The 27,037-nt window shown below is 37.0% G+C and overlaps 1 protein-coding gene across 2 annotated transcripts in view; it reads right to left on the reverse strand.

The window, feature by feature from the left end:
• ZDHHC14 (zinc finger DHHC-type palmitoyltransferase 14) overlaps positions 1 to 27,037 on the reverse strand; it is a 99,750-nt gene that overhangs the window by 32,569 nt on the left and 40,144 nt on the right. For both annotated transcript variants that reach the window (XM_054393611.1, XM_054393602.1), the window contains exons 2-3: positions 14,192 to 14,352; positions 5,648 to 5,806 (exon numbers count right to left, since the gene is read on the reverse strand). In XM_054393611.1, coding sequence (XP_054249586.1) covers positions 5,648 to 5,806; positions 14,192 to 14,352 — 320 coding nt within the window. The remainder of the gene's footprint in view (positions 1 to 5,647; positions 5,807 to 14,191; positions 14,353 to 27,037) is intronic.

Below are 27,037 nucleotides of genomic sequence, written 5' to 3' on the forward strand. Positions count from 1 at the left end.
AATCTTGCATCAGTCCAAAAAAAAAAAAATCACATTACAATTCAACCAACTGGGCCAGCATTACTCAAAATTACTTTTAACAGTAGCAGTACAACATAGGACTACAAAGTCCATTGTTGTCAATGCACAATGGAGTAACTATGTAGAGATACTGACACACCTACACATATTTATAAGGATAACAATTACAGCTTTTTGTAGGACTATGATGCCATGATATGACCACATCCGTTCAGACTTGGTATTTTGTATGACAAAGGGTACTTTCAGAATCTGGTTACTCTTGAAATGTTTAGGAAAACAAATGAGGTTTAAAAAAAGTTCACAATAAAAAGCATTTCTTATAAAAAAATATTTATTTTCTTCTAAGATACAGGAATTCAATCCCAACAGCCTAATGAGTCATGTATGCATGCACAAAAGAAAATATAGTCAAATTCTTTACAGTCAGTGCAGAATATCTGCTATTTTTTCATAAATAACGCAAAATCTTGCATCTGATATTCACAGCATATTCATAAAAGCTATCCTTAGCTCAGAGGTTCAGTTCCACTCACTGAAGTCATCACTCTTAAGAAAATAATTTAATCATATTTAAAAAATCCCAAAACACTGATGGGACTTGCTATCAACTGGTAACAGCAATTTAACTTACACAACATTCACCTGTGTGACAGTCATTCCCCTGACAATGCTTCTGCTGTGACTTTTGTGGAATGAAAACCCCCTGACATACAGTTCTCCCTGAATTTCTCAAGTAGTTTGAGTATACAGATGGCACAATCATAAAGACACAATATACATTTTCTGAAAGGTGTGTACTCCATTTGGCAGCATAGCACAAACAAAAAACCAAAGTCATTTCTCACATGGAAAAATTGGGAAAAATAGACAAGAAAATAAAAAAGGACATAGCCAACTTTCTAGTTTTGCTTTTAACTGTTCAGTTAAAGAGTCACTTTAAGAGATCCAGAGTTAAGTTTTAACAAGTTGAAAAATCATGCCCCCAAATGAAGTGAAAAATGCACTACAACAAAAATTTCACTGCAGGAAATGTAAGGAAATAAATAGACAAAGGTCATGAAAAGGAAATGAAAGCAGGAAGTGGAATAATACAATAATGAAGGAAGAGTGCTACAGAATGGAATTAAAACAAAGCTCAACAAATTCCTGACTTCAAGTAAATACAGACTGATTATAAAGGACCACAAAATACTGAGGAAATTACTCTCGCACACACAGCGTCAGGGTTATAAACCCAAACTGTTGCAATGCCACCTCTCAGCCAGTGTTTGAAGCAATTTGTGTTCTCCACTCTGGAAGATGATGTTATCTAGAGTGACTACAAGGAACAGCTTCTTGCAGAACACACTGGTAACTCAGTTTTAGTCTTATTTTTGTGTTTTATGAGTTATATGTGTTTTATGTTACATGTGTTTTAATAAATAATTCCCTGTTTGAATAACTTTACAGCACTGGTGCCTAATCTGGGAACCTCTTTAAGAAAAAATACTTTATCTGAATTCTGCTGTTTGGCATACTACTGACTACATAATACACTGTATTTTCACAATAATCAATTAATGTATTCTGGTCAAGACTAAAACCGAAAGGCAATGCTTACAACTGCCTAGCACTGGTGCTTTACAGAAAGAATGATTTAGCCAGAATGGGGGTGTCTGGCTTCTAATGCAGCATATTTTCTGCCAAAATTTCTGTCAAAATCTTGGCACTTGTTCTCATGTTTAAGGTCTACAGAAAAGCAATCAAATTTACAAGTGAGAGGAATCCTCTCTCTTACAGAAAACAGAAACAACAAGAGAAAATGCCAGTGTGGTACCTGTGCTTTTCAGTGCTACTGTCACCTGGTTCCCCATCTCAAAAGGTTCAGATAAGGTACAAAGAGGGCCAACTAAGATCCATCAAGAGCTACTGCACAAAAATGACTCCTCAGGGTTCAAGGCAGCCTATGCTGAAGATTTCTGAGACTGTGAGAATATTCATCAGGAAATAATCTCACATGCTCGCCACCTTCTATTCTTCCCCAGGGATCCACCCTGGTCGTGGCAGCAAACAGGCTACTGCACAACCCAAAAGCTTGGTCTTAGTATGGCCATTCTCCTGTTCATTGGTGATCTCTGAAAAATTAAGCTAAATGTTTCAAAGTTAACTTGTGACACCCGATTTAAAAAATTTGAGCTTTGAATCCTCTGTGGAAAAAACAAATAAATAATGTCTTGGAAAAAACAGCAGAACTGCAGAAGCTATCTTTATCCATCAGGCATGCACAAATTTCCAATACATAGATTATGAAACAAATAAAAAGGCCACATTTTCTTAGATAAATGGTGGGTCTCTTCCACCATACTGGATATTTGCCTTACTCTAAATCAGTTTCTCTGCTCGATTAACAAAACTGTGGCATGTGAATGCACAGAAGGCTTTAGATTATTAGACTAAATTGATTTACTGTTTGCCCATCATTACTCACCATTTTGTCTTAGCCATTCAGTACTATATTTAAATAAATTGTTTGGAAATAGCTGCTTCTTGTTCAGCTTTTATTATAGAAATCAAATTAAACAAGATTATTATTATTTATTAAAACCAAACAAAAAAGGAAACTGCAGTTGATGCTGAAATGACCAAAAATAAATTTTAAAAGTCTATTAGTCATTTCAGCCACAAGCCCAATCACTAGGTTCTTAGTAACACTATGCAGTGCAATCAAAACTTGCCAAAACCCAGCAATGACTACCTTGAGGTCAGAATTTATGTCTGCTGTGGTTACTCTACTCAGTCTTTGCTTCTTATGTTTATGCATACATTATTTTAAATTCATTTATAAATTTTAAAGTAACAGAAGAGCACACAGAAAGCCCTTGATAGACTCACTTCCAAGTGCCATTCACAGAGCAAGTCAGAAATACACCCAACGTATTGGTCTAGGGAACACTTACTCAGTGTTGAATTTTTGAAGGTATTACATAAATGAAAATTTAATGGCTATTATAAATGCAACAAACTACATTTGCAGGAAAACCCAGACTTTTTTGGATACTACTATGAAAATATGGTAAAACTAAAGGATTTTGAAGTATTACTATGGGTTGAACTCAAATGATTGTTTGTTTTTTTTTTTAAAGCTCTTTCTTCCTATTTTTATCTAAATATACTATTTAGCCATTTGTAAAAAATATGGATTAAACAAAAATCAGAAACAAGATCAAGTAACAGATCTGCTTACTAGACAACTAGGAAGTCAGGATTAATTCAAAGGAGGGTAAAACTCCAACAATTAATAAATTTTTGTATGTAATCACATATTTTAAATGTTGCTAAGGATTCCTTAGAAAATAGAAAACATAGAATAAAAGAACCTCTCAATCACACTGCATTCATTGACCCAGTATCATAGAACACCTTTACTTAGATACAGGGTACTACTTTTTCTAAGCAGTGAGTGTTGGTTAGAAGAAAGTCTCCATTCCTGTATCATACAGTCTCTGTATTTAGTTTATAACTATGCAGCAAAAGCTTCAGGAACTATGCAGTAAAGGGGTACATACACCCATATTATTCTTGAATTACAATCATAAACTGCTTCAATATCCATATGCATGTGAAGTACAAATACTTTTGCATTGGTTTAGTTATGTCAGTAAGAAACTAGTAAATGATAGTGGCACAAAAATGCTCATTGGTATTGTAAGATCTATTCATAAGCTAAAATTATATAAAAGCATTACCATAGAGACAATCCTAACTTAAGAGTGGAGGTAAACTGCATAACATTCCCATTAAGCATACACTTTTAGACTACTGGTTTTGCACAAGTACACAAGCAATGCTGATTTTCTTGGCAACTAATTTTCTGTGAAAATTAGGTACTAGCAAATTTCAAGTTTTGCTTTCAGTACACTTGACAAATACCTGTACCTAATTAGGAAACAGAAGTACTATGCAATGAATCCTGAAAAAAGTATAGGTTATTGTAATTCCCATTATAAACACTGAGAAGAAAACCCACAGCAAATAGCAAATTCATTCCAATAAATGGATGGAATTATTTTAAAACAAATAACTTCACATTTAAAAAATGTGCGAGAGCAAATTACAATGATCATACACCTACTTTATGAGCAGAAAAGATTTATTTTCTTAGACACAATTACCAGTTGTATGAGTCATTTGTGCAGACTATTTTCTGATATGCTTTCATAATATTTCACATCTGTTGCTTTATCATAGATGTGATTAAAAGACAAAGATTAATCTTTTTCCCTACCATCACTAATTGTATGTTTTACAGAGTAGATTTTCCACTTATTATGGAAATGACAATCAATTACACAATAACCTGCAGAAAAATCAATTTCTCAAAACAGAAGCTTCAGGTTAAGTGTGTGTGTGTGTGAGTTGCTTTGATTTATATGCTCTCAGTAAAGTCAGCAGCTTTTAACTTTTCTTTGCTGCACTGCTCAACAACTGCATTTTCATATTACCAGGTTTGCTGAGCAAAGCCACAACACTGCAATGTCCACATTACCCATTTAATGTGATAATTTTTCTGCAAATGACAACTGCAATTCATAGTCATCTCTACTTGCTAAGCCCAATGGCTTTTACAATACTTACAAAATTCTAAAACATTAGAAAAACTTAGTTTCTGAACAAATCGTCCACAGATACTAATCCATCATATAGGGCCAAGAGGATAAACTTTTCACTCCAAGAGTTCAGACGTAAATGAAATCATAATTCTTCCAATGACTGCTTCACATCCAAAAATATCACTGCTAAATGCTGCAATTACATTTCTCAGTTGGAGACATCTTACTACATTATTTTCTTGAATGCATAGAATCCAGGCCTGACACTGTTCTTATCAGCTGCAGGCAACTCTAAAGGTGATCCAATTAACTAGAAACCACTCAAATTTGATTACTTGGTTTTTTTTTGTTTGCTTTTAAATTCAAGTATATCTTAATCACCTTTGTCTGCCCTCCCGGAAAACCGTTGTGAAAAAAAAAAGACAAGATGTTCAGAAGAAAAATCCCTTATCAGTACAAAAGATCCTTAGGTCCCGACACCTACTTACTCTGAAAACAATGTTTGCCCAGTAATTTCCTAAGAATTCTGACTTTCAAATTTCTAGTCTCATATCTGTTCAAATGTAAGAATTACCTACAGTGTGTATTCTGGTCATAATGCAAGCCCTAAACATTTGAACTCGTCTGTAATGAACTGGATAAGCAGCTCCTTGCCCCCACTTGAGTTTGGTGAAGGAAACAATTCTCGGACTTCCGTAAACCTTGTTTCTCTGCACTGGAAAGTTTATCGCACACACTATGGGAGCCCTGCTCGAGCTGGGTGTGTTCTTTGTCAGGTTCTATGAGATCTATGCATCAGAAGGTATTTTTCCTTCTTAGATTAGCAACAACTAGCTGTTAGGCCCAATATCCTCTTCTGTTTCCTCTAAAATTCTCAACATTTAACAGAGTTTCTAGGAAAGAAGGATGAACATGGCAAATGACCTCGTGAGTAATCTTATCACTGATCCTGATTCTTTTCTCTCTTGTATCAGAGGTATTCATAATAACACATGAGCTAAACTGAACACATGCCATATCTGCTTTTTACTCACCTACGCAGTTATCACAAAGGCTGCAATGTGAGGCACGAGGTGGGCGGAATATCTTGCAAGTAAAACAGTATTTTAGTTTCACTGTCTGTCCATTGATGATCACTTCTTTTGTTCTGGGAGGGGGGCGGTATCCTCCTGAACTGGAGCCATTTGCAATATCTAAACATGGAGATACAACACATGAGATTTCTCACACGAGCTATGTATATGCACACAATTGTCCTTGATCACAATCTATAGCAAGTTTCATATTTAATTTAACACAAATAAACAAATTTTTCCCCCTTTTCATATTCCTAAATAATAACATGTAGCAAAAGGGCAATTACAAATATCATCCACATCCAATCAATTTGAATTAATCATCCAAACCTAACTCTCAAATGTTGATAGCTACCTTGATCCCGAAACTCTTACACTCTGAATCCCTAATAGTTCATAGAGAATGTATTAACCAGAACAGTGACTACTGGTGCAGGATTGTAAAACTCAGACAAGGTATCTTTAGAATTCTCCTGAGTCTTTAGGATTCTGCTAATCAACCCCCCCCCCCCCAAAAAAAAAAAAAAACCACCAAACAAACCTGTTTTTTCTACAAGTCCTGCAGAAATTCTACCTAATATAGGATGTAAACCTTTACTTAAGCAACAAGCAATTCTGCCATTAGAGCTTGGCATATGATAGAAACAAGATCTACCATCACTTTGAGACTTTTAAAATGCTGTAGCACATTCAGAAGTGAAAAAAACCCACCAAATTATTACTCTTGGACAGGTCTCTAGAGCAGCAAGAGTAATAGGAAAGTAAAATAAATTAATTTCCAATATGTGAATGAAACTACATTTCAAAGCCACAGTCACCTACACAACTGTGCTTTAATTTGTCCCCCTCACTTTCACACTGGACAAGCATGGGGCTGATGACAGGTTACTAATAAATCCATGACTTGTATTTGAGCTCAAGTTGTTACAAGCATTACCCACAATTACAATTTCTGCCGGGTCCACGGGCATATTTACACACCCTGTAACCTACACATTTTCTAAATGGAGCAACTAGAAATTCTTCTACTTAGCAAGGTATTCAAATAAGCATCAGTACAGACGTGCTAAGCAGTATTCCAGATTAAGCAGCAAATCTAGCCTAAGAAGCTCCCATATGCAACTTGGTCACCCACTCCATCAGTCTGAATCAACAGAAGTATTTGTAGAACTTTGCCACTGAAACAACCAGACTTCAGGAAGGCCTCTTACAGAAGAGGGTAGAAGGAGGGGAGCAATAGCTGAGAATGATGGAATCATGGTGTGAAGCTCCTAAGCATCTCTTACGAGAATGAAGTGGTGAATACTGAAGAAACAGCAGCTTAGAAGCTTGTGTTGGATTTAAACCAACTCCTGCACTGTTCCTGCAATGCTGGGCCAGGTCCTATGATCTGCATCTGGAAGTTTAGAAAGCCTTGTGGTGATAGAATGAGGGGCAATGGTTTTGAAAACTGGAGCAGGGTAGATTGAGGCTGGACATAATGAAGAAGTTCTTTACAATGAGAGTGGTAAAATACTGGAACAGGTTGCCCACAGATGTGGCTGAAGCCCCGTCCCTGGAGACATTCGACATCAGACTCACTATGGCCCTGGGTAGCCTGATCTAGGTAGAGGTGTCCCTGCTGACTACAGGAGGTTTGGACCTTTGAGGGTCCCTTCCAACCCAATGCAATCTGTGAATCTGTGAGTATGGATTACTGTGTGACTCCCATATCAATTACACTGATTTTGACCTCAAGATCAATACAACCTAACAATTTCATATATTTTTTTAAAATTAAACAAAGAGTACATTACAAGCTACTAGTGTATTTACATGCTGAGCCTACCTAAACAAGAAAAATTGTTTCAATACGGGCTCTGACAGAATCTCAAACACAACTTCCCTTTTCTCTGGTGGAGAAGGGAGGCTACTGGCCAGCCCATTACAGCTCTGGTTTTGTAAGAGGATTGCTCTCCAAACCTTTGCAGGGAAGTTCAAGTGCATAGAGACAGCAAATCCCAGCTCTCTGAGGAAAATTAATCTCAAAATCCAGAGTGAAAGCTGATGCAAACAAAACTAATGAAAATAGTCTTGCTGACTTTCCATGGAGACAAGATTTTACTTGCAGTCCTAAACCACATAATGAAATCCAAAAGTCCCAGTCTTTCTGTTTATTATCAGTTTTTCTGGGAACAAGCAACAAGCACAGTCAAATGTCCTTGGATTTAATCAAATTTATCTAACCTAAATGTGCAAAAAATATCCTAGTCTCAGTCTGATTTTTCAGACTGTAATTAGCTTTCAATTGGGTTCTAACATAGTTAAATCTTTTCGTATGTGTGGTCCCTTTAAGGTACAAAAAGCTTAATCTTTATGAAGTCACCTTCCCCAAATAAACCTCCATCTGACCCCTACTTTTTATATTTTTCTCTCCAAATCTGTTATAAATGTAGTAATGCAAATTATTTTACATGAAAGATAATCTGTTCCTGTTAAAGGGATTGCTTTCTATCCTCTCTGATCCAACATATTTTGTAACTTCTCTAGTAGCATTAAATGTTCATGCACTAGATAGGGCTTCAGCATTTTAATTACCCTATTATAAAACCCCCAAACATTCAATCCATACCCTCATACGACCAAGGTAAGTTAACTGCTGCAAGAACGTCACTTCAAGTATTTAGTCCAAGTATTTAATAGAGATACAGCACAGTCTAACAACCTTCTGATGTGACAACAAAGTCCGCTTAGAGCTCTCAACTTACTATACTGAAAACAAATGGAAATTGTCGATTAGATGAAACAGAGGCTGGAATTCTGTATATATATATATATCACCAGGATTCTGCCACTCAATCAAGCATTTGCTTTTTGGGTCAATTTTCTTAAGATCCTAGGACAAACAGTCTCTAGAAGGCCCCTCCACACAGTTTTTACACAAACTTAATCAAGTCATGCAAGGTTTGCCACCAGCTTTAAAGACACACCATTTCAATCTTCAAACAATATTGTAAGAAGATTTAGTAACTTGAAATAGTTGCAGTGGTTCCTGCTAAGAAAAACAGATTCTGCAATGAAAAATATCTTCATGTATGACCTATAATCTGACAAACAAAAACTCCCAAGGCAACAAAATGCAAAAATACATAACTCTAAGATATGTCTTCCTTAGTGTTTAGCTACTGAAATCTAAACTACATGCCTAACAACAATAGGCTACAAGAAGAAAAAGTAGTTTATGTTTTTAGGGAAAAGAAGTTAATCAAATAAAATTTTCTTGTTTCCAGAAAGTAAACTTAAGGACAAACAATACTGAGAACCTGGCTTAGACTAAAATCAGCAGCTGCTAACTACATTCTTTACACGATTCTTCATATGACAGCCAAGAAGAGATACTGACAGAATATTGCTCCTGACTTCATATTGCCTTGACTTCAGAGAAACCTACATAACCCTTTCTTAAGGACTGAATCATCTTATTGAGGTCTAAAACTGTACATGAAACACATTTTAGCTCCCAGAAACACACATAACCTTCAGTGATTTGATGAGGGAAAGAAACAGAGTAAGAGCTTTCTGAAAAGTATACCTGATATATAAAGCAATTTCACTAAATTTATTTTAAGAATGCTGTTTAAAGCATGCAGTATCAAGTACAACAATAAGCCTATCATGCTGGTATTCCACCTTTGGAGAGAAAGCAAAGAGGTTACAAACAAAGGCTGCTCCTAATTTTCATGTTCCCACAGAAACAATAGCCCTGCTCAATACAGTATTTTGTGTGACTGCAGAACTCATGTTTATATGCACCATGAAAAGGATTCAACATCCAGTATGGTCGGCCTGAAAAAAAAAAGATTTTTCACTTTTCACAGAAATAAGGGTAAGGGAGGGCTGGTGCACCTCTCCTATGGTGACAGACAGAGAGTTGGGGTTATTCTGTCTGGAGAAGAGAAGGCTGAGGAGATCTTATTGTGGCCTTCCAATATTTTAAGGGGGCCAACAAGAAAGCTGGTGAGGGACTTGTTACTATGAGCATGTAGAAGTTTTCTTTTGAACTGCTGGAGCCATCTTTTTAGGGTACATTAAAAATCCCCATTATTTCAATAGTACAAAGGCATTTATTTCCATTGCCATTGTTGACTCCAGAACCACAGTTTTAGAGCAGAAGGATTTGTTGTAGCTACCTAGCTTGTTCCTCCCTGTTTGCCCTGCCATAAACTCTCATGCTTGGCAACTTCAGCCCCAAACTCCATGTTTGATGGCAATGTATTTTCTTACTTTGAGACTCCATTGTCAGCTTTTGGAAGATTACTGGGTTTGTTACTGCTAAATAAGACAGTGGGTTTGATCAACTCAGCAGTCTGAAACAGTGAAGCAAGTCTTGTACTACCATTTAAAAAAAACAATTAAAAATTTATGAACAAGTTCTGAAATTGTCACACATGGAAATATGTTGACTCTTCTACTTTCTAATGCAATCATTTTTATATTTTTTATTTTGCATTTACCCAAGACTGTATATGAAAGACTTGTTAAGAAAAAATTATTATTGTCATTTTCTCTGTTGAAATAATCTATTTCTTGAATTAAGATCAATGATTCTTTGAACATAGGGTAAATAAGCAATTTTGGGCTAAAGTGCACCTTATTTTAGGTGAAGTATTATCTGAAAGAGATAAATAGAAATTGATTGCAACACTGATTAGGAAAAGATGCAAAATGAATGCTTCATTGTATTTTTTCATATTATTATGCTTTAAAAATAGTAATACAAATTTAGTGAGTTTTTGTAGCCTAAGCTATATACCTTATTTCTCAGGTTTTTAGATGCTTAAGCAAGACGATTCAACCACTTCCGAAACAGCTAGGAAAGGTCATGGTGGCAGAATTATGAAGTATAAAGACGTAACAGAAATCCAAGTTCTTCAAGTAAGTTTCATGGAAGATTATTCAATCAATAGAAAGATATTCTTAAATATGTGATAAATTTATTTACCCTCCAATGATACGACATTTTACTGGGAACTCTAGTATCTAAATAGGCAAAGAATGTCCACAGGTCCCCAAACACTGCATTAATAAAACTGAAGGAAAATGCCATTAAAAAAACCCTCACAGAATACTTGCAAATCATCACAGTAATTATAGCAATAATAAAACGGTTACATGAAAAGTTCTATTTCTGGCTCTCTGGAAAACTTTAAGTTTTAAACTATTGTTTAACACACAATTTTATGATATAAAGACGCATTATTCCTTTTGGCAACATTAAGGAATATACCTTAGCAAATACATGAATTAATTAATGATATACCTTAGTGGATATATAAATTACATCCTCTTCTCACATGTTATTCCTACAGAGAGGATAATTTTTTTGGAGAAGAGCTGAGGGCAAAAAGAGAAGGGGGAAATAATGATTTTTCCCCCATTTCACCAAATACTTCTCTCCATTCTTCCCAGCTATAAAAATAATCCCATTACAGCAATTTACATATCTTGGTGCAGCACATTACATATCCAGTACTTGATTCTGAAAAACGTTTGCAGTGACAGCACTGGCGAAAGTTAAAAAAACAAGCTCTAAAATAAGCCTAAGAAATCTGTTAGCTTTTCCAACAACACAAACTTGAACTGTTTTTCATAAATCTGGATTCTGTGAATAGTAGGAATTCTTATATTATTCAAGTAAGGACAGAGAATCCCAGTTCCTCAGTATAAACACATGCTATATCCATTATTAGTTTTTTTTCAGAGTGTAGTGAGTCTAGAGCTTTACAGTGCTCCTCCATTTCTAATTTACTTTCTTTATGGTAGGTAGTCTGGAGAAGAGAAGACTGAGAGGGGATTTAATAAATGTTTATAAATATCTGATGGCTGGGTGTCAAGAAGGAAGGGACAGCCTCTTCTCACTTGTGCCCTGTGATAGGACAAGGGGCAATGGATGTAAACTACAGCACAGAAGTTCCACCTCAACATGAGGAAGAACTTCTTTACTGTAAGAGTCACAGAGCACTGGAACAGGCTCCCCACAAAGGTTGTGGAGATTGCTCTGGAGACTTTTAAGACATGTCTGGATGCATTCCTGTGTGGCCTGCACTAGGTTATATTGTCCTGCTCTGGCAGGGGGTTGGACTCAATCTCCAGAGGTCCGTTCCAGTCCCTAGCATCCTGTGATCCTGTGATATAAGGGCAGGTTGACTGAAGAGTCTTCTTTTTCAGTAATTCAGAGTGCTGTATCCAAACATATGCAAACAGAAGAAATTTATATGAATTTCAATGCATCTATTCGAGATGGAGCTATCTGGGTCATACAGGCTCTAGCAGTTTTCTTGCTTGTGTATAACGTACAGTATGGTCCTTGCCCAAAGCAAAGTCCTGACTGGCTAAATGTTATCTCCTTCCTGTCATGGCAATGACAGCTGACTCCTGCCTCTGCCCAAACAATGTATAAAAGCAATGTAGGTTTTCTTTCTGAAATGTGAATGCCAGCAGAACACACTGTTTTTGGAAAGCAAATACCACTTCTACAAAATTCAGTGAATGGCAGATCCCAGACTTCACACTTCCATGAGAAAAAATTTCCCTCCCACATAGTTCAATGACCTTGTTACATGATCACACAGTTCCCAAAGCCTCAAACCTACACAAAGAGCATACAGAGTAATTACAATTAGCTGCTGCATGTAACACACTGCAAATGTGTTGGTTTTACTTCAGGACTCACATCCAAACATGCTGAAATGCATAAAATTATGTTTATTAGACAGTCACCTTTTCACCTTAATGCACAACATAGTATAGCAGCTGTGGTCAGGACCTTCCACCAGACCTGATGAAAAATAATCTCACTGTAGTGATGATCAATGAACTCTCTGTATTTTGAAATCCTGCTGCTTCTTAAACATCCTATACCAAAGATAATGTGCCTGTTCCCAGAAGATAAAGGCATTCTTTCCCCTCTGACAGTAATTTTCTAAAACTGAGCCCTTTGGAGAATTTTTTTTTTAATCACAATGAAACTATTGGATTCAAACCACGAAAGTATGCATGTATTTAAAAATACATGTCACCTTTCCTCTGCTGAAGACCCACAAAGGCCTAAAATAGTGAATACAGGTCATTATTTTTGTTTGTTTTATCTTAATATTTCTTTGTTCAACAGATCTCTTATGCAGATGTAGCTACATAATGTGCCTACCAGCTATAATTGACTCTTAACACTTAAGCAGTAAAGAAAAACTAATGTCATATTTTGTTTATGTTTTGCTATTTTGACATGATTTCTCCTACCAATCCTACTTACATGAACATAGTTCACAGTGTGAGTTTGGTGCGTACAAACTACATTTGCTTTGTGATAAAACTGAAACATATTTTCCGCTCCATGCATACACCAAAAGAACTCTACCCCATAACATTGTGTTACGAGTCTAAAACCAATTAATCTGCCCCTCAGATATCTTCACCAGTGCTTTGTGGAGAACAGTCTGAAAACCCAGAAAAAACCTAGGCTGAAGTAAAGCCCTCAGAATCACAGAAGCATCTGCAACAGCATCTTTTATGCATTCATTTGCTTCTAGTGAATTAAATTTTTGGTCACAGTGAACAAAGCCTAAGACTGTACTGTAGTTGTTAAGCATCAAGGACCCTGCAGGTATTTCTCCTGTTCTTGCGTAAACCTCTTATCTGACTTTATAACTATATGAGTGAGCGTTCCGCTGAAATTACTTCACAAAACAAGATTTCTATTGACTAGCACATGAAAGCAGATACAGAAGCCTTTACTAAGCTTTACTAGCTTACTAAAAATAAGCAAACAAAGCCACTGTTTATGAAGCAGCTCTACAAACTCTTTTTTTTTTTCCTTATCCAGGTACCACATTTCAGCTATTCAGTATATTGGTAGCTGGAGAATTTCCACAATTAGAATTTAGTTAACAGTTCTCTTGATATTGAAGCTGATTAAATTCTAATTCACTCTCCTTTAATTGTTCTGGCTTTTCACAGATTAAAATAAGTAACATTTTATTAATGTTACTGAAGAACAACCTTCTGAAGACTGCATCAACTTACGAGACTGTATATTGACACAGAAACTTATTTTTTCCCCAATACTAATAACAGCATAATTAAATTAAACTCTGAGGGTATATTACTTTAAAAAGTGCACAATTGATAGAACATACGTAGTATCAGCTTTCTTGTCAAAGCCACTTCAAAAAAATATTCTCCAGTGCACCACAGAGAGGCTTCTACCAGACTTCATGAAAAGTATTTATAGTAGAAACTATCACTCTCCAAGGCCAGGATTTTGGTTACTATCCTTCTGGCTGAAGAACTGAGCAACTGTCTTTCGACAGGAATCACTTCAGTGTCATCAGACATTAGAACTCCAGAATGATTACTGTGGCAAGAGAGCATTAACTCCTCCTATAAGCAGAGCAGCACACTGCCTTCACACAGTACATGCACCCTCCGGAGGAAAGCGAAGAGACAACAGACCTTCAGTGTTACCTATTTGTCTCTCTAGATCTGCTGCTTCATCTGGTGTTGCGCGTGGGAGGACACCAGGATCACTGAAACTAGTACGCAGCAGGGTCCCCATCACGAAAAAGAAAAGAATGCCACCAATTGCAGGTATAGCAGGTGTAATCTTCTCTGACAAATACGGACAACTGGAAAGAGAAAAAAGATTAAAACACAATCAATTACACATACTGCAACTTCCTCTCAAAAACTGTTTACTGGATTTCACTTTCTTCTATTGATACATTACTTGAAATATTTATTGAAGTTGAAATTTCTGTTTATGACAATTCTAAAATTTCTCAGATTTTTGAACCTGTTTAATATAATAAAGGTCCAAACAGCATGATAATGACCTCACTAATATGCAATACTCATTTACATAAGAAAATATTTTTATTATTGGATAGGTTCATATACTTGTTCACCTATGGCTCTGTTACATAAAGTAAATTGGGTAGGGAAGGGTCAGGGGAAATAACATGAATATATTCAGCAGTAAAAAGCGAAGCACATAATATGATGAAATAAGTCACACTCAAAAATGTAATTAAGTCTATAAAATTAATTTGTCTTTCAAAACAAAGATGGCACTGAAGAATCATATAACAAGGCTATTAAAGGAGTATCAATATTAAAACACCACTACCAATTCTCTTTCTTAATCTATTTCTTGTAACATTCTACTTGCTTACTCATTGATAAAGTAAAACTAGTGCAAATGACAGCTCAATACACCTGAAAACAAATTATCCAGGGGGGTCTAGGACAACATCAACAGCCTTTAGCAGCACACACGGGGAAAAAAAAAAAAGCTCCCTGGTTACCAGATTTACAATATGCATGGAGGACTTAAGATTGGATCTCAATTTTAGACATTTTTCTCTATTCTTTACATGTAACAAAATCAAAACGGAAAGAAGCATTGGAATCTAACCAACATGGAAATATAAGTAGCTCTTTATATTTGTGCAGGAAGGATATGAGCACTGAGACATTATAGAGTATACCACTCCTGTTAATCTGATTCATGCAGTAATTACTGCAGGATCATCTTAGAAAACACAGGTTGAAGACTCGCTTCATAGCTCCCTATTATAAGCAGAGGTGGGCAAAATACGGAGATGGTTTAATGCATTTCTAGTATCTGCATAAGAAATCATAAAATAAACATAAAAAATGTAAGTCAAAACCCAACAAGTTTTAGGCCTCAGGGCTTCATTTAAAGCTTCCAACTATCAATCGAGTTTAATTAACATCATCTTCCCTGTTTCTGTTTACTGCCTTAAACGATGATTCACACACGTGAGCTTTGAGGAAGCGCTGACACTGCCAGCTTCACTGTCCATCCCTTCTGTTGATGGGATGGGGAAAAAATGAAAACACCGTACCAAGCATTTATCTCCTTGCAATAACCCTGTTAAATGTATTTGGCTGTTTCATTGAACACTCTGGGTTTCGTGGATGCAGCGAGTCAAAACGCATTACATGGCACATCCTGCCAGTGCCTGTGACTGGAATTCACCTTTCACCCTACATCAAAGTAATACTGCAGGTGTAAGAAGGTACTAAAGATTAAAAAGACAGCTGGGTATGAAAAAAAAAGGGCAAGCAGCAATAGGTACTGTAGTTTCATATAATGAATAGGCTTCTAAATACTGAGAAACATACTTCAAATGCACACTTTTAGAGAATCTAAGATCCAAATTTATAAAATCAGTGCTAACTAAAGGAAGCAGCAACAAGACAGCTGGTACATAGAAGCCTTCATATCCGAGACGACAGAACAATCAAAGAGAAGCTTTCATACCACATAAATGGACCACTGCTCAATTTATTTCTTGCCACAAAGGATTACTGAAATCAGAACTACTGTAATAATGTTCAGAGGAGTACAAACAGACTGCAAGAACATATTTTTAAAAGGATTAGAGAGAACAAGTACATTAACCATCACTAAATATAGCACCATGCTACTGCTGTATTATTCATTACACATACCAAAGAAATTGCAATTGTGATGAAGTCTGTTGACCAAACAAGAGCTGTATATGTGTGAAAGGTACTATGAGACTCAGAGCAGCACAGGAGGCACAATACAATTTAGGCAAGTACCACGGCAAAACAGCAATGGCGTTTACCTACACAACTTAAGTTCTCAGTAATACTGAGAGAATAGAAATTTAAGGTCTATCACGACAGTGGCATGTGTTAAAAATAATTTTATAGTGAATTGGTAAAAAACCAAATTCCTGTGCTGAAATACTGAGAAAGCCTTGGACTTCATTATAGTAAAAAAGCATGAAAATGTCTATCCCTGCTTTGCTGAATCAAGTCCATCTGCAATGAACTCCACTTTCAAAGCTCAACACTCTCTTCACCATAGCCAAGTGTAAGGTATTGTGGTTTGTCTAAAGGTGTGTTCAGAGTTTAAGAACCTGTATTTTATCAGCTTTGACTTGGAATTACCTCAGCAACAATACTTGTTGCTTGGCTTCTTAGGTGCTTTTTTGAAGAATCATGTGAAAGTTTGCATGAGTGTAGGAGAGAAAATCTGCTGGAAGACTGGTCTGTCCAAGCTAGATAAAAATAAAAACACATTGCCAATTAAGTGATAATTAGCAAGCACCACCCCTGTGAAGAAAGGATGCAAGAGAACAACAAAAGTAATTCTTACTATGCAGTACCTCTCTTAGCTGTGTAACCTTACTTTCTGTGGCTAACCAAGATCAACAGAAAAATACACAAAGTACCTGTACTGAAGAGCACAGAGAGTCCTGCAGCTTCTAAGCTCTCACATCAGAAAAGGACATGAAGGAAGAGATGCCTCCTTAAGGCCTTTCCTGGAAAGATAAAGGCTTTTATGGACAGTTCACTGGCAATTGTTGTTATCCACTGATGGGGAGAGAAAGGACATAACAAATCTATCCAGTAGGGATAACGGAGATTTGGAGGGAGTCTAACCTGGATAAAGGCTAACTCTGTAGTTACAAAAAAAACAGACAGCAAAAAATTGACAAAAAAAAGAAAAAAAAAAAATCGAGAAATGATTCTACAAAAATATCAGCAGCAAAAGAAGGACTAAGAGAAATCTCTGTCCTTTATTGGATGCAGATGGGAACATACTGGTCAAGGATGAGGAAAAGGCCAGGGTACTTTAGACCTCTGCCTCAGTCTTTAGTAGTAGGACCAGTCATTTGCTGGATATCTAGCTTTCAGAGATGAAAGCTAGGGATGGGGAACAGACTGAAGGCCCCATAAGCCAAAAAGAGTTGGCTAGTGACCTGTTGCACCACATACATAGGACTATGAGACTGGATGGCATCCACCCAAGGGTACTGAAAGAGCTGGCAGAAGCGTTCACCAAGCCACTTTCCATCATTTTCCAGCAGTCCTGGGTAACCGGGGAAGTCCCACTGAACTGAAGATTGGCAAATGTAATGCACACTTACAGGAATGGCTGGAAGGAGGATCCAGGGAACTACAGACCTGTCAGTCTGACCTTGGTGCCAGGGAAGATCATGGAACAGATCATGGCCAAGTGCCAGGTCCTGCACTTGGGTCACAACATTTGGAGAAGAGTGGCTGGAAAGCTGCCCAGTAGAAAAAGACCTAGGAGCGTTGATCAACAGCCAACTGAACATGAGTCAGCAATGTACTTAGGTGGCTGGGAATGCCAATGGCATCCTGACCTGTATCAGGAATAGTGTGGCCAGCAAGAGTAGGGAAGTGACTTTCCCCATGTACTCTGCAATAGCAAAGCCACACACTGAGTAGTGTGTTCAGTTTTGGGGCCAACACTGCAAGAAAGACATTAAGGTGCTGAAACAGGTCCAGAGAAAGGCAACAAAGCTGGTGAAGGGTGTGGAGGTCTTATGAAGAGTGGCTGAGGGAACTGGGGTTGTTTAGGCTGGAGAAGTCCAAAGGGAGACCCAATTGCTCTCTACCACTACCTGAAAGGAAATTGTAGCAATGTGGGTATTGGTCTCTTCTACCAAGTATCAAGCAATAGAATGAGAGAGAATGGCCTCAAGTTGCACCAGAGGAAATTTAGATTGGTTATTAGGAAAAATTTCTTCACTGAAAAGGGCTATCAAGCACTGGAATAGGCTCTCCAGGTTGGTGGTTGAATCCTCATCTCTGGTAGTGTTTGAAAGACATATATATGGTGATAACGGACATGGTTTAGCACCAGACTTGGTAGAATTAGATAATGATTGGACTCAATGACCTTAAAGGTCTTTTCCAACCAAAATTATTCTATGATTCTAAGACAGAGGTTTATACCTGTGAGAAATTGGAGATTATAGTATTTGCTCAGCTAGGAACCAACAAAAGTACAGATTTTATGCAAAGATGCAGTAACTATCATACTTAATTACACTAATTATTTTAAAAAAAAATACCCCTAGAAGGTTGGCTGGCAAGACTGGTAACAGGATACTATATGTGAAGCTTTTCATCAAGTCTGCAGCAGATACAACAAAAAAAAAAGTAGCATAGGAAAACAATATAGTTGAACCAAGAAATACAAGGAATAAAACACCCTATTTTATTTTTCTGCATCAATATAATTTGTTTCTGCAAGTATTGCCTATTTAATACACCATTAGCTACTGGTGTGCTGGTAGTGTCCAGTGCTAAGAGCAAAGGCTTCCACTGCAAATCACGGGTTCAGTTCAAGTTAACATCTGAACAAGACTGTGCTGCTTTCCTTAAACTATCCCAAAGGGTTTGTTGTTTGTCCTTCCACTCTTATTCATGGTTCCTCTCAGCTTCCCTTTCAACTCCACTGCATCATTGCTCCAAGCCACTCAGTCCCAAACTCTGCCCTTATGTCAACACAAATCTTCATCAAGTTCTTTTGTGAGCCAAGTTAGTTTACTAAACTGTACAAAACCAACACCAATTTGTTGACTTCTCTTTCTGCTTCTAACAAATCAAATATAAACATGGAAAGGAGCATTGATATTAGCACAGAGCAAAAGAGGCAGAAGCACATGCGAAAACCAGAGGGAAAGAGAACACTGGGCAGAGGGAAGAGACCTTCATTTCAGCAGCTGTCAGTAAAGTTTCCATTCAAGATCATTGCTTCTTGTGAAACCACATTCTAACCTTGACCTCCTTCAATTTAGAGACAGAAACAGAATACTCAAACTAAAGGTAAATCAAGATTCTGGACTAGGAGAACAAAAATGGCTCATAATTTACTTTTCTAATGACAAGTTACTAGTTTAACGAAAGCAGCCAAAGGCATGCACATAGAACACAACATAGACAGTGAAGATGCAAGGATGGGCAGAACATTAGGGCACAGCAAGAACCTTGGAGGCTGCTACCTGACAAAGACTGTAGGAAGATAAATGGGACAAAGAATGATTAGAGTGAAATTAATTTCATTGTTGCAGAGTTTGAAGGGTTGCCTTTTAACTGTCTCCCAGCAGAATCTCAGCTAGAGAATACTACAATTCACATTGCTATTTGGAAAAGCGTTGGCGAAATATAAGGAGGTATAAAAAGAATCGCAGGAGCATTTTTGAAGACTGCATCGTGGATTCTCACATGTAACACAGGCTTCAATATGCTGCAGATTACTGCAAAGGTGTTGCACCTATGATATTAAAATATAGGCTTAGTACACTCAAAATTCTAAGAATGGTATAAGCTTTCCTGATGTATAGCTGTAGCTACAGCAGAAAACTATTCCACAAGAAAAAACCTCACTCGTTTAACAACTAGAAGTAAAACAAGATCAAAGACTGTCTGAATGTGTCAGTTCTTCAGTTAGCATTTTCCACCTCCAACCCCACCCCCAAATACCAGCACCCTACAGCTTACCTCTTTGAGAGGACCTTATTTTAAAGTTAAGGTGAAGAAACTTAAAGATCTGACAAAAGGAAAAAAGGTTACAAAAGGAAACAAACTACATTGCATCAACCAGTTAATGTTTAACTCTTCACAAGCATGATCTTGATACACAAAAATTGGGATGTAATTAGTCCAAGTAATGTTACATTAAATGCCTAATAAGATTAGCTAGGGTAGTTCTGATTTTAATGGGGTTTAAACTGCTTTAACAAAAAACACAACCAAACTTATTTCCTTATTCTTTCTTTTATTTTGTTTTGATCTGTTTTTTAAAATTGCACAGTCCCTCATTTCAGAATGGTCAAGTGGTTTCAAAACAATAATTCGCTAAAATATGAGACAAAAGTCATTCTTCTAACACTTGCTTCATTTCAGATCCAGGAAATCTGGAATGCATCAAAACATGAAGACTGTGGAAAACAAAACACCTAACAAACAAAAGGCAGATTGATAGCAGGAATGGAAGACATAGGTAGAATATTACCCTCTACTCAGTTTAATAATCTAAAATATCATACCCTAATCATAAATGCAAATGTATTCAGTGGTTTCAGACAAGAAGCTTTTAACCTTGCTTGAATGCTTTTCTAATTTATTCTATATTTTATGGTACTGCATACATCTTAATTTTTTTCTGTATTTGTTACATTGCTTGAGGGCTCCAGTTAAAGCTGAGTCTAATTAAAAATAATATTTCAGTGGAAATACATAAAGAATAATAGTAATTAATGTACCTAAGTGTCTCAGCTTCTACCAACACTCACAAATTATTAAAGAAGACTAATATGATGAAATAGCAGATTACAGAACAGTGTGATCCTTAAACCTAATAAATTAGGTACATTAGAAGTTCTCTCAAACCTAATACAAACCAAAATTAGGTTAATGTTACCCTGAACATCAAATGCTTAGCAACTGGTCCTCAAAGTTTCATGTGTAAACATGACACTGTTGGGACTTCAAAGCCAATGTCAAAACACATGAGCAATTACCAAAATAAAAGATTGCAGGGACTTCTCTCCCCTGCTCAACCCAGCAAACAATAAGTTGAACTCCTTGCAGCACTGACTGCTTTGAACTGTAGTGTATTACCACCAAAACCAGATTTACAGTGGCTGGATTTGGATGTAAGAGTTTAGATGAAGCTAAGCCAGCAGTGTTAATTATGAAATTGTGTAAGACAACCACAAACTCCCTCCTACAAGTAAAGATCTGAAAGAGTTTAATGCAACAGATAAGCAACAATCAAAGTAACAGCCTTGCATGACCTCCCAATTTTTATTGCTACATGAATTAACTCTAATGATCCACTGTCAAACTTTAAAAGTAGGATAGATAAAATGCATAGTACAAAAAGAACCTGTCTGCAAAACAGATGTGGTTACTGAAGTTCCTACAAAGGCAACTAAATTTTGCTTCGCCATAGAATGAACTTATTTTACAAAACACTACCTCTAAAACTTTGATTTTATCAACAGTTGCCCAGAAATTTCCAAGTAATAAAATGCGGAATATCTAGTAAAGTATATACATCAAGAGCCTGAGTCTTTATGAAAGGCCAATGCAAGTATGATATGGTATTCTGGGAAGCACCAAGAAGAGTGTAGCAAGCCAGTCAAGGAAGGTTCTCCTCCCCCTCTAACCCGCCCTAGGGAGGCCTCATCTGGAGTACTGTGTCCAGGTCTGGGCTCCCCAGTTCAAGAACGGTGGGGAACTACTTGAAAGCTTACAGTGAAGGGCTACAAAGGACTAGAGGCTACAGAGGCCTAGAACATCTGTCTTATGAGATGACTGAAGGCTTATACATACTTGAAGGGTGAGTGTCAGGGGGATGGGGCCAGCCCTTTTTCAGTGGTGCCCAGCAACAGGACAAGAGGTAAGAAGCATAAACTTGAACATGGGGAGTTCCATCCAAACATGAGGAGGAACGTTTTATGTTGAGAGTCGTGGAGCACTGGAACAGGCTGCTCAGAAATGGTGTAGCGTCTCCATATCTGGAGTCATTCAAAGCCCACCTGGACACTGTCCTGTGCAACCTGCTCTAGGTGAACCTGCTCTGCCAAGGGGGCTGGATTAGATGATCTTTCGAAGTCTCTTCCAACCCCTACCATTCTGTGATATCCTCAAAAGACAAACTCGGAAAAATCATGGCTTCCACCCATGCAACAATTATTGCAATTCCTGTTCCTTGTATTTGAAAAAGCTAAAAATATATTTGCACCTTCATTCTCAGGTTTTCCGTACTAAAAGACCACCAATTAATGAATTCCACTAAACTCACAAACTGATAATTTCTTTTTAAACAGCTGATACAGAACACTTTCTTTCCTGTTATGTTTTATATTACTTCCTTATTATTTCTTATTATTTCCTGTTATGTGATTTTATAACTAAACCATCAGGTTAATCCCGAGTACTTGAATCCTGAAAACTGGGACAAAACAAGAGGAAATGCTTTATGCCACAAATAAGTCCCTGAAGGAATATGAGCTTCTAGGTGATTTTCCACAGGATTCTCTGGAAACTGAAATGTACATGAGTAACCTGCTGCCAGAGAGTGAACTCTGAGCTTTTAATGAGCAGAATTTTGTGTTCCCTGCACAACTTGTAAGTTTTAAAGGGTAGATGCAAAGCCTAGCTCTTGCTAAAGGGCAAAGGCCTGTCATAGCAATCCCTACCCTTGGCCACATTCTACTAACCTTGCTGTCACTTCCATTGCACATGAACAAGTGAACTGGCTAACACTGAGTTAAAACAGAGGAACTGCTGTCAGCCCTTTTCTGAAAAAAGCCTACAACATTCATTTTCTGTTGGACCACTTTCCTGACACTCACTATATAATGTAATGAGTGCCAGTCAACATGGAGAAAAAAGGGGCAGGGTTGCTATTACACTGTGATTTCCAGAGGCACTCAACTGCTATGTGATCTTAGCCATAAAATTAAACCTCACCCACAGTTACAAGATGTTAAGATTAATATTAAAAACTTCTCAGTGGAACCCCACTACCATACAAGCCATTGCTCTTTCATTGAAAAAACAGGGCTAAGCTTCACAAACACTGCACTTCCTGCAGCTCCTCTACTCACAGAAAAAGTGAAGAACTGACGATCTTGCTTGTAATACATATCCAAAGCGTACATCACACACATTGTTTTAAGTAAAGCAACCAGGAACATAAAGCAAGGAGGAGCACAAAATCAAGAGTTTAACCTCCTCTTCCAAGACAGAAGCAGAGTCGAGCAGTAGTAATTCAGTGACTTTATCATCCTTTAAGATCCAAGACACCTGCTTGTAGTAACTTCGCAACCATGGGTCTCCGCAAGCACTGGAGGAATTTTACCTGATATTGTATTCTTCGGTTTTTCTCCTTACAGTATCACAAGAATTCTCTTACCCCAGACTAAGCATTCATTGGACAAACAGACTGGCATACTGCAGACTACTTAGGATTAAAAAGAACCCCAACAACTAATTGGCACACATCATGCCAAAGCAGTGCCAGCTTGTCATATCTAAAAATGATTCAGTTTAAATATAAACAAATCGCAAGACCAGCTTGAGGCAAATCTTTTATTTCAGGGAAAAATAAAAAGCACAGAGTGGTTCACAGAATCACTGTGGCTGGAAAAGACCTTCAAAATCATAAAGTCCAACCACTATATAACTCTACCAGGGCCACTACTACACCATATCTAGATGGCTTTTAAGTAAATACAGGGATGACTATTCAACCACTTCCCTGGAGACCCTTTTTGAGTCCTTTCAATACAGAAGTTTTGCTTAATGTCTAACCTAAACCTCCCCTGGTATAATGATGCCATTTCCTCTTGTCCTATCAGTTGTGACTTGTGAGAAGAGTCCAATAGCCACATTTTTACAACGTCCCTACAGGCAGTTGCAGAAAGCAATAAGGTCTCCCCTCAGCCTGCTTTTCTTCAGGCTAAACAACCCCAGGTCCCTCAGCCACTCCTTGTAAGTTATTCAAGACCCTTCACTAGCTTCATTCTGTGGACCCACTTCCAACACTTCAATGTCTTACACTGTGACACCCAAAACTGAACATGGTACTCAAGGTGTGGCCTCACCAGTACAGAAATCATGACCACTACAATCATTTTGGTTATCTACGTAATTTAAACAACTAGCAATAGCCTTTTACTCTGTTGCATTAGATCTGAGATTTGGATGCAAGTCATGTAAGTTCAGGCATTAAGTGTTGAAGAAATATATCTTGCCTTGGAAAATTGCTTCTGAATCACCAGTCAGCAATGTCACAGCATTTAGTTATCTTCAGGGATGTGTGCAAACAAGATTGTGCTTCTTGAATACTGAAAGACTTTTGACTGAATTCCCACTGCCCATTCTTAAGTCTTTAGACAAACTCTAAAATGCTTTGCATATACTTTTATGCTAGATACTTACCAAACCTAGATAACCATGTTCAAATTGAATATCAGTGGCTTTATTGCATTATATGTTTCTCTGTAGTTCCACAAATATACCATGCACAGGCACTAACCTCTTGAGAAATGTCACTGTCACTGGCTGACATTCATTGCATACTCCTTTCATGAACACTTGCATAATCCACCACAAGTTATTTCTACCATAAATTCTATGATTTAAATCACCTCTTTAAATAAGGGAAATACATTCCAGCATAAAGAAATAAGTGTTAAAGAAAATTATAATTAAAAGGAAGTTAACAGAAATGTGATTTTGATAATTAAGAACTAAAGATGAAATGGTTAAGAGAATATCACAGAAAGTTCTGTAGCAAGCTCAATAACAAAAATATTCTTGCATTTAAGAGAATGACAACCCACAAATGTCAGTCACTTTAATAAACACAGTTAATTTACAGTTTGCTGCTGTACTGTAACTAAAGATTCACTGCTAAAGCATAAACAAGACCTGAAAGGAAGGCAAAGAAAGAAGAAATACTCAACTTCTACATTGTTTCTTAAATATATTTCACTTTAAATTCCCATTCAGTTTTAAAGGTGGGTTTTTTTTATATAGGCAAATTTTGCTTTCTACTATTTCAATGAGATTTTCAAGCCTTTTCCCAGTTGCATTGTTATTGCGATTTTGTTCAGTAATTACCACAACCTCCAAATGTAAATTGAACCCAGATTCAAGTACAGGATAATAACAAACACAGGGTATTACTGATATTCTTCGAAAGTATAATTTACTTTTTCAATTTTACACATCTATTTTTGTCAGACTGCCAAGACTTTGTGTCATGAGAATGTGAAGCAAAGAAGGTCTTTATTTCATCCACTGCAACTGTACATTGCATAATTTTAAATGTTAGAAGAAAAAAGTTAGAAATCTGTAATTTTCTATATGATACAACCCCAAACTCTAGTGATAGACCATTTCTTTTGTTACCATTTATACACATATGCAGCAGATGAATTTGCAAGTGGAACAATCGATCTCTCCAAGGCAAGTCAGTTGTGAAAATCGGAGCAAAGCTTGGTTCCTTCACTATTCACTAAGTATCATCTAAGGCATTGCAACACAAGATTTGTTCTCCATCTTTCCGTTGTTAAACATTCTGCTGTCCTCCTCCCAGTTTCAGATGCTGACATGTAAACAGTTCTCCCAGACATGCTCAACCACACAAATACCACTTCAATGGTTGGTCTACACTTTTACACAAACAGGAAACTAGCAGGGCATGTAGTTAAATAAAAATGGAAACCTTTTGAATACACGAAACAATTGTACAAAAGCTGCTAAAATAAAACCAGGATTGCAGCAAACAAAAAACCACCACTACAAACATGAGAACAAACTTCTGGAGATGTCAGCTGTGTTTTGGTTTTCAGTAGCTTTCTTATATAAAAGTGCGATGTAATGTGGATTTACAGCATTTCCTGTCTACATGTGCTCAGAAAGGATAGACTTTGGTGCATCTTGCCCATAGCTATAAACATTAAGCTAATGCTCACAAAGAGTAAGTGAAAAGCCAAGTATATTAAAGACGCATGCTATGCTGCTGTAAAGTAATTTCTATTTACAAATAAAGACCAGGAGTACAAGATTCTTTTTCTTCACAGGTATAGAAAAATCCTTTTCCTCTTAAAGCACAGTGAACTACTCTGCCTTGCAACTGAAGTATTGAATTCTCTATTCCAATACTCTGCTTTGTCTGATAGGGGGGAAAAGGGCAAAAAAGAATGGATGGTCATTCAAACAATCTTAAATCAAAATACAGCTATAAATCTAATTTCAGGTCTATTGAACTTTACTTTTCAACATTAAATAATGTTATGTGCACTTATTCCCCCAAGAGCAATTATTTTGTCCTCTTAAACTCTACAACAAAATTTCGTTTTTCACATCCATTACACAATAACATATTACCCAGTGTTTCATTAGCCTGAAGATATCAAACCTTCAAAGGTTCACTGGTATGAGGAACACGCCACCAAATTCATCCTATCACTGCAAATAAGCTCACAAATTGAAGTCCAGAAGCACTGCCAGGCAACTGAACTTCTAGATGAACAGAGTACTCAATTCCTGCTTGTTTATTTTTTCAAAGCTCTTAGTAAATAAACGGACCGAATCATTCTCCCTACTGGACCACTTCCATTCTTCTCTCTTATTTGACACTGTCAGATACATTTTCGTTCTCCACAAAGTCAAAGCTCATTATTAGCAGACAGAATATTCTAGTAAGATTTTGCTGAAAGGATGAAAAAGGACTGAAGACTACACAGTTTAAAAATAAAAGACATCTTAACCCATAGCCTGTAATCTAGAGAGAAACTCACATTTCAAATGTATGCTAATTAAAATTCTAAAAATTGCATTTTGTCCTGGGCTGCAAAACAACATCCACATCCCCTATGTCTCAAATACATACTAACCACCTATTAACTTGTTTAAAACATTCAGAAAACACGGGGGTTGAAGGGAAAGAGAAGTAAATATGCACGAGTAGAG

The sequence above is a fragment of the Indicator indicator genome, chromosome 2, assembly GCF_027791375.1.
Source record: "Indicator indicator isolate 239-I01 chromosome 2, UM_Iind_1.1, whole genome shotgun sequence".
In the NCBI taxonomy this organism is placed as follows: domain Eukaryota; kingdom Metazoa; phylum Chordata; class Aves; order Piciformes; family Indicatoridae; genus Indicator; species Indicator indicator.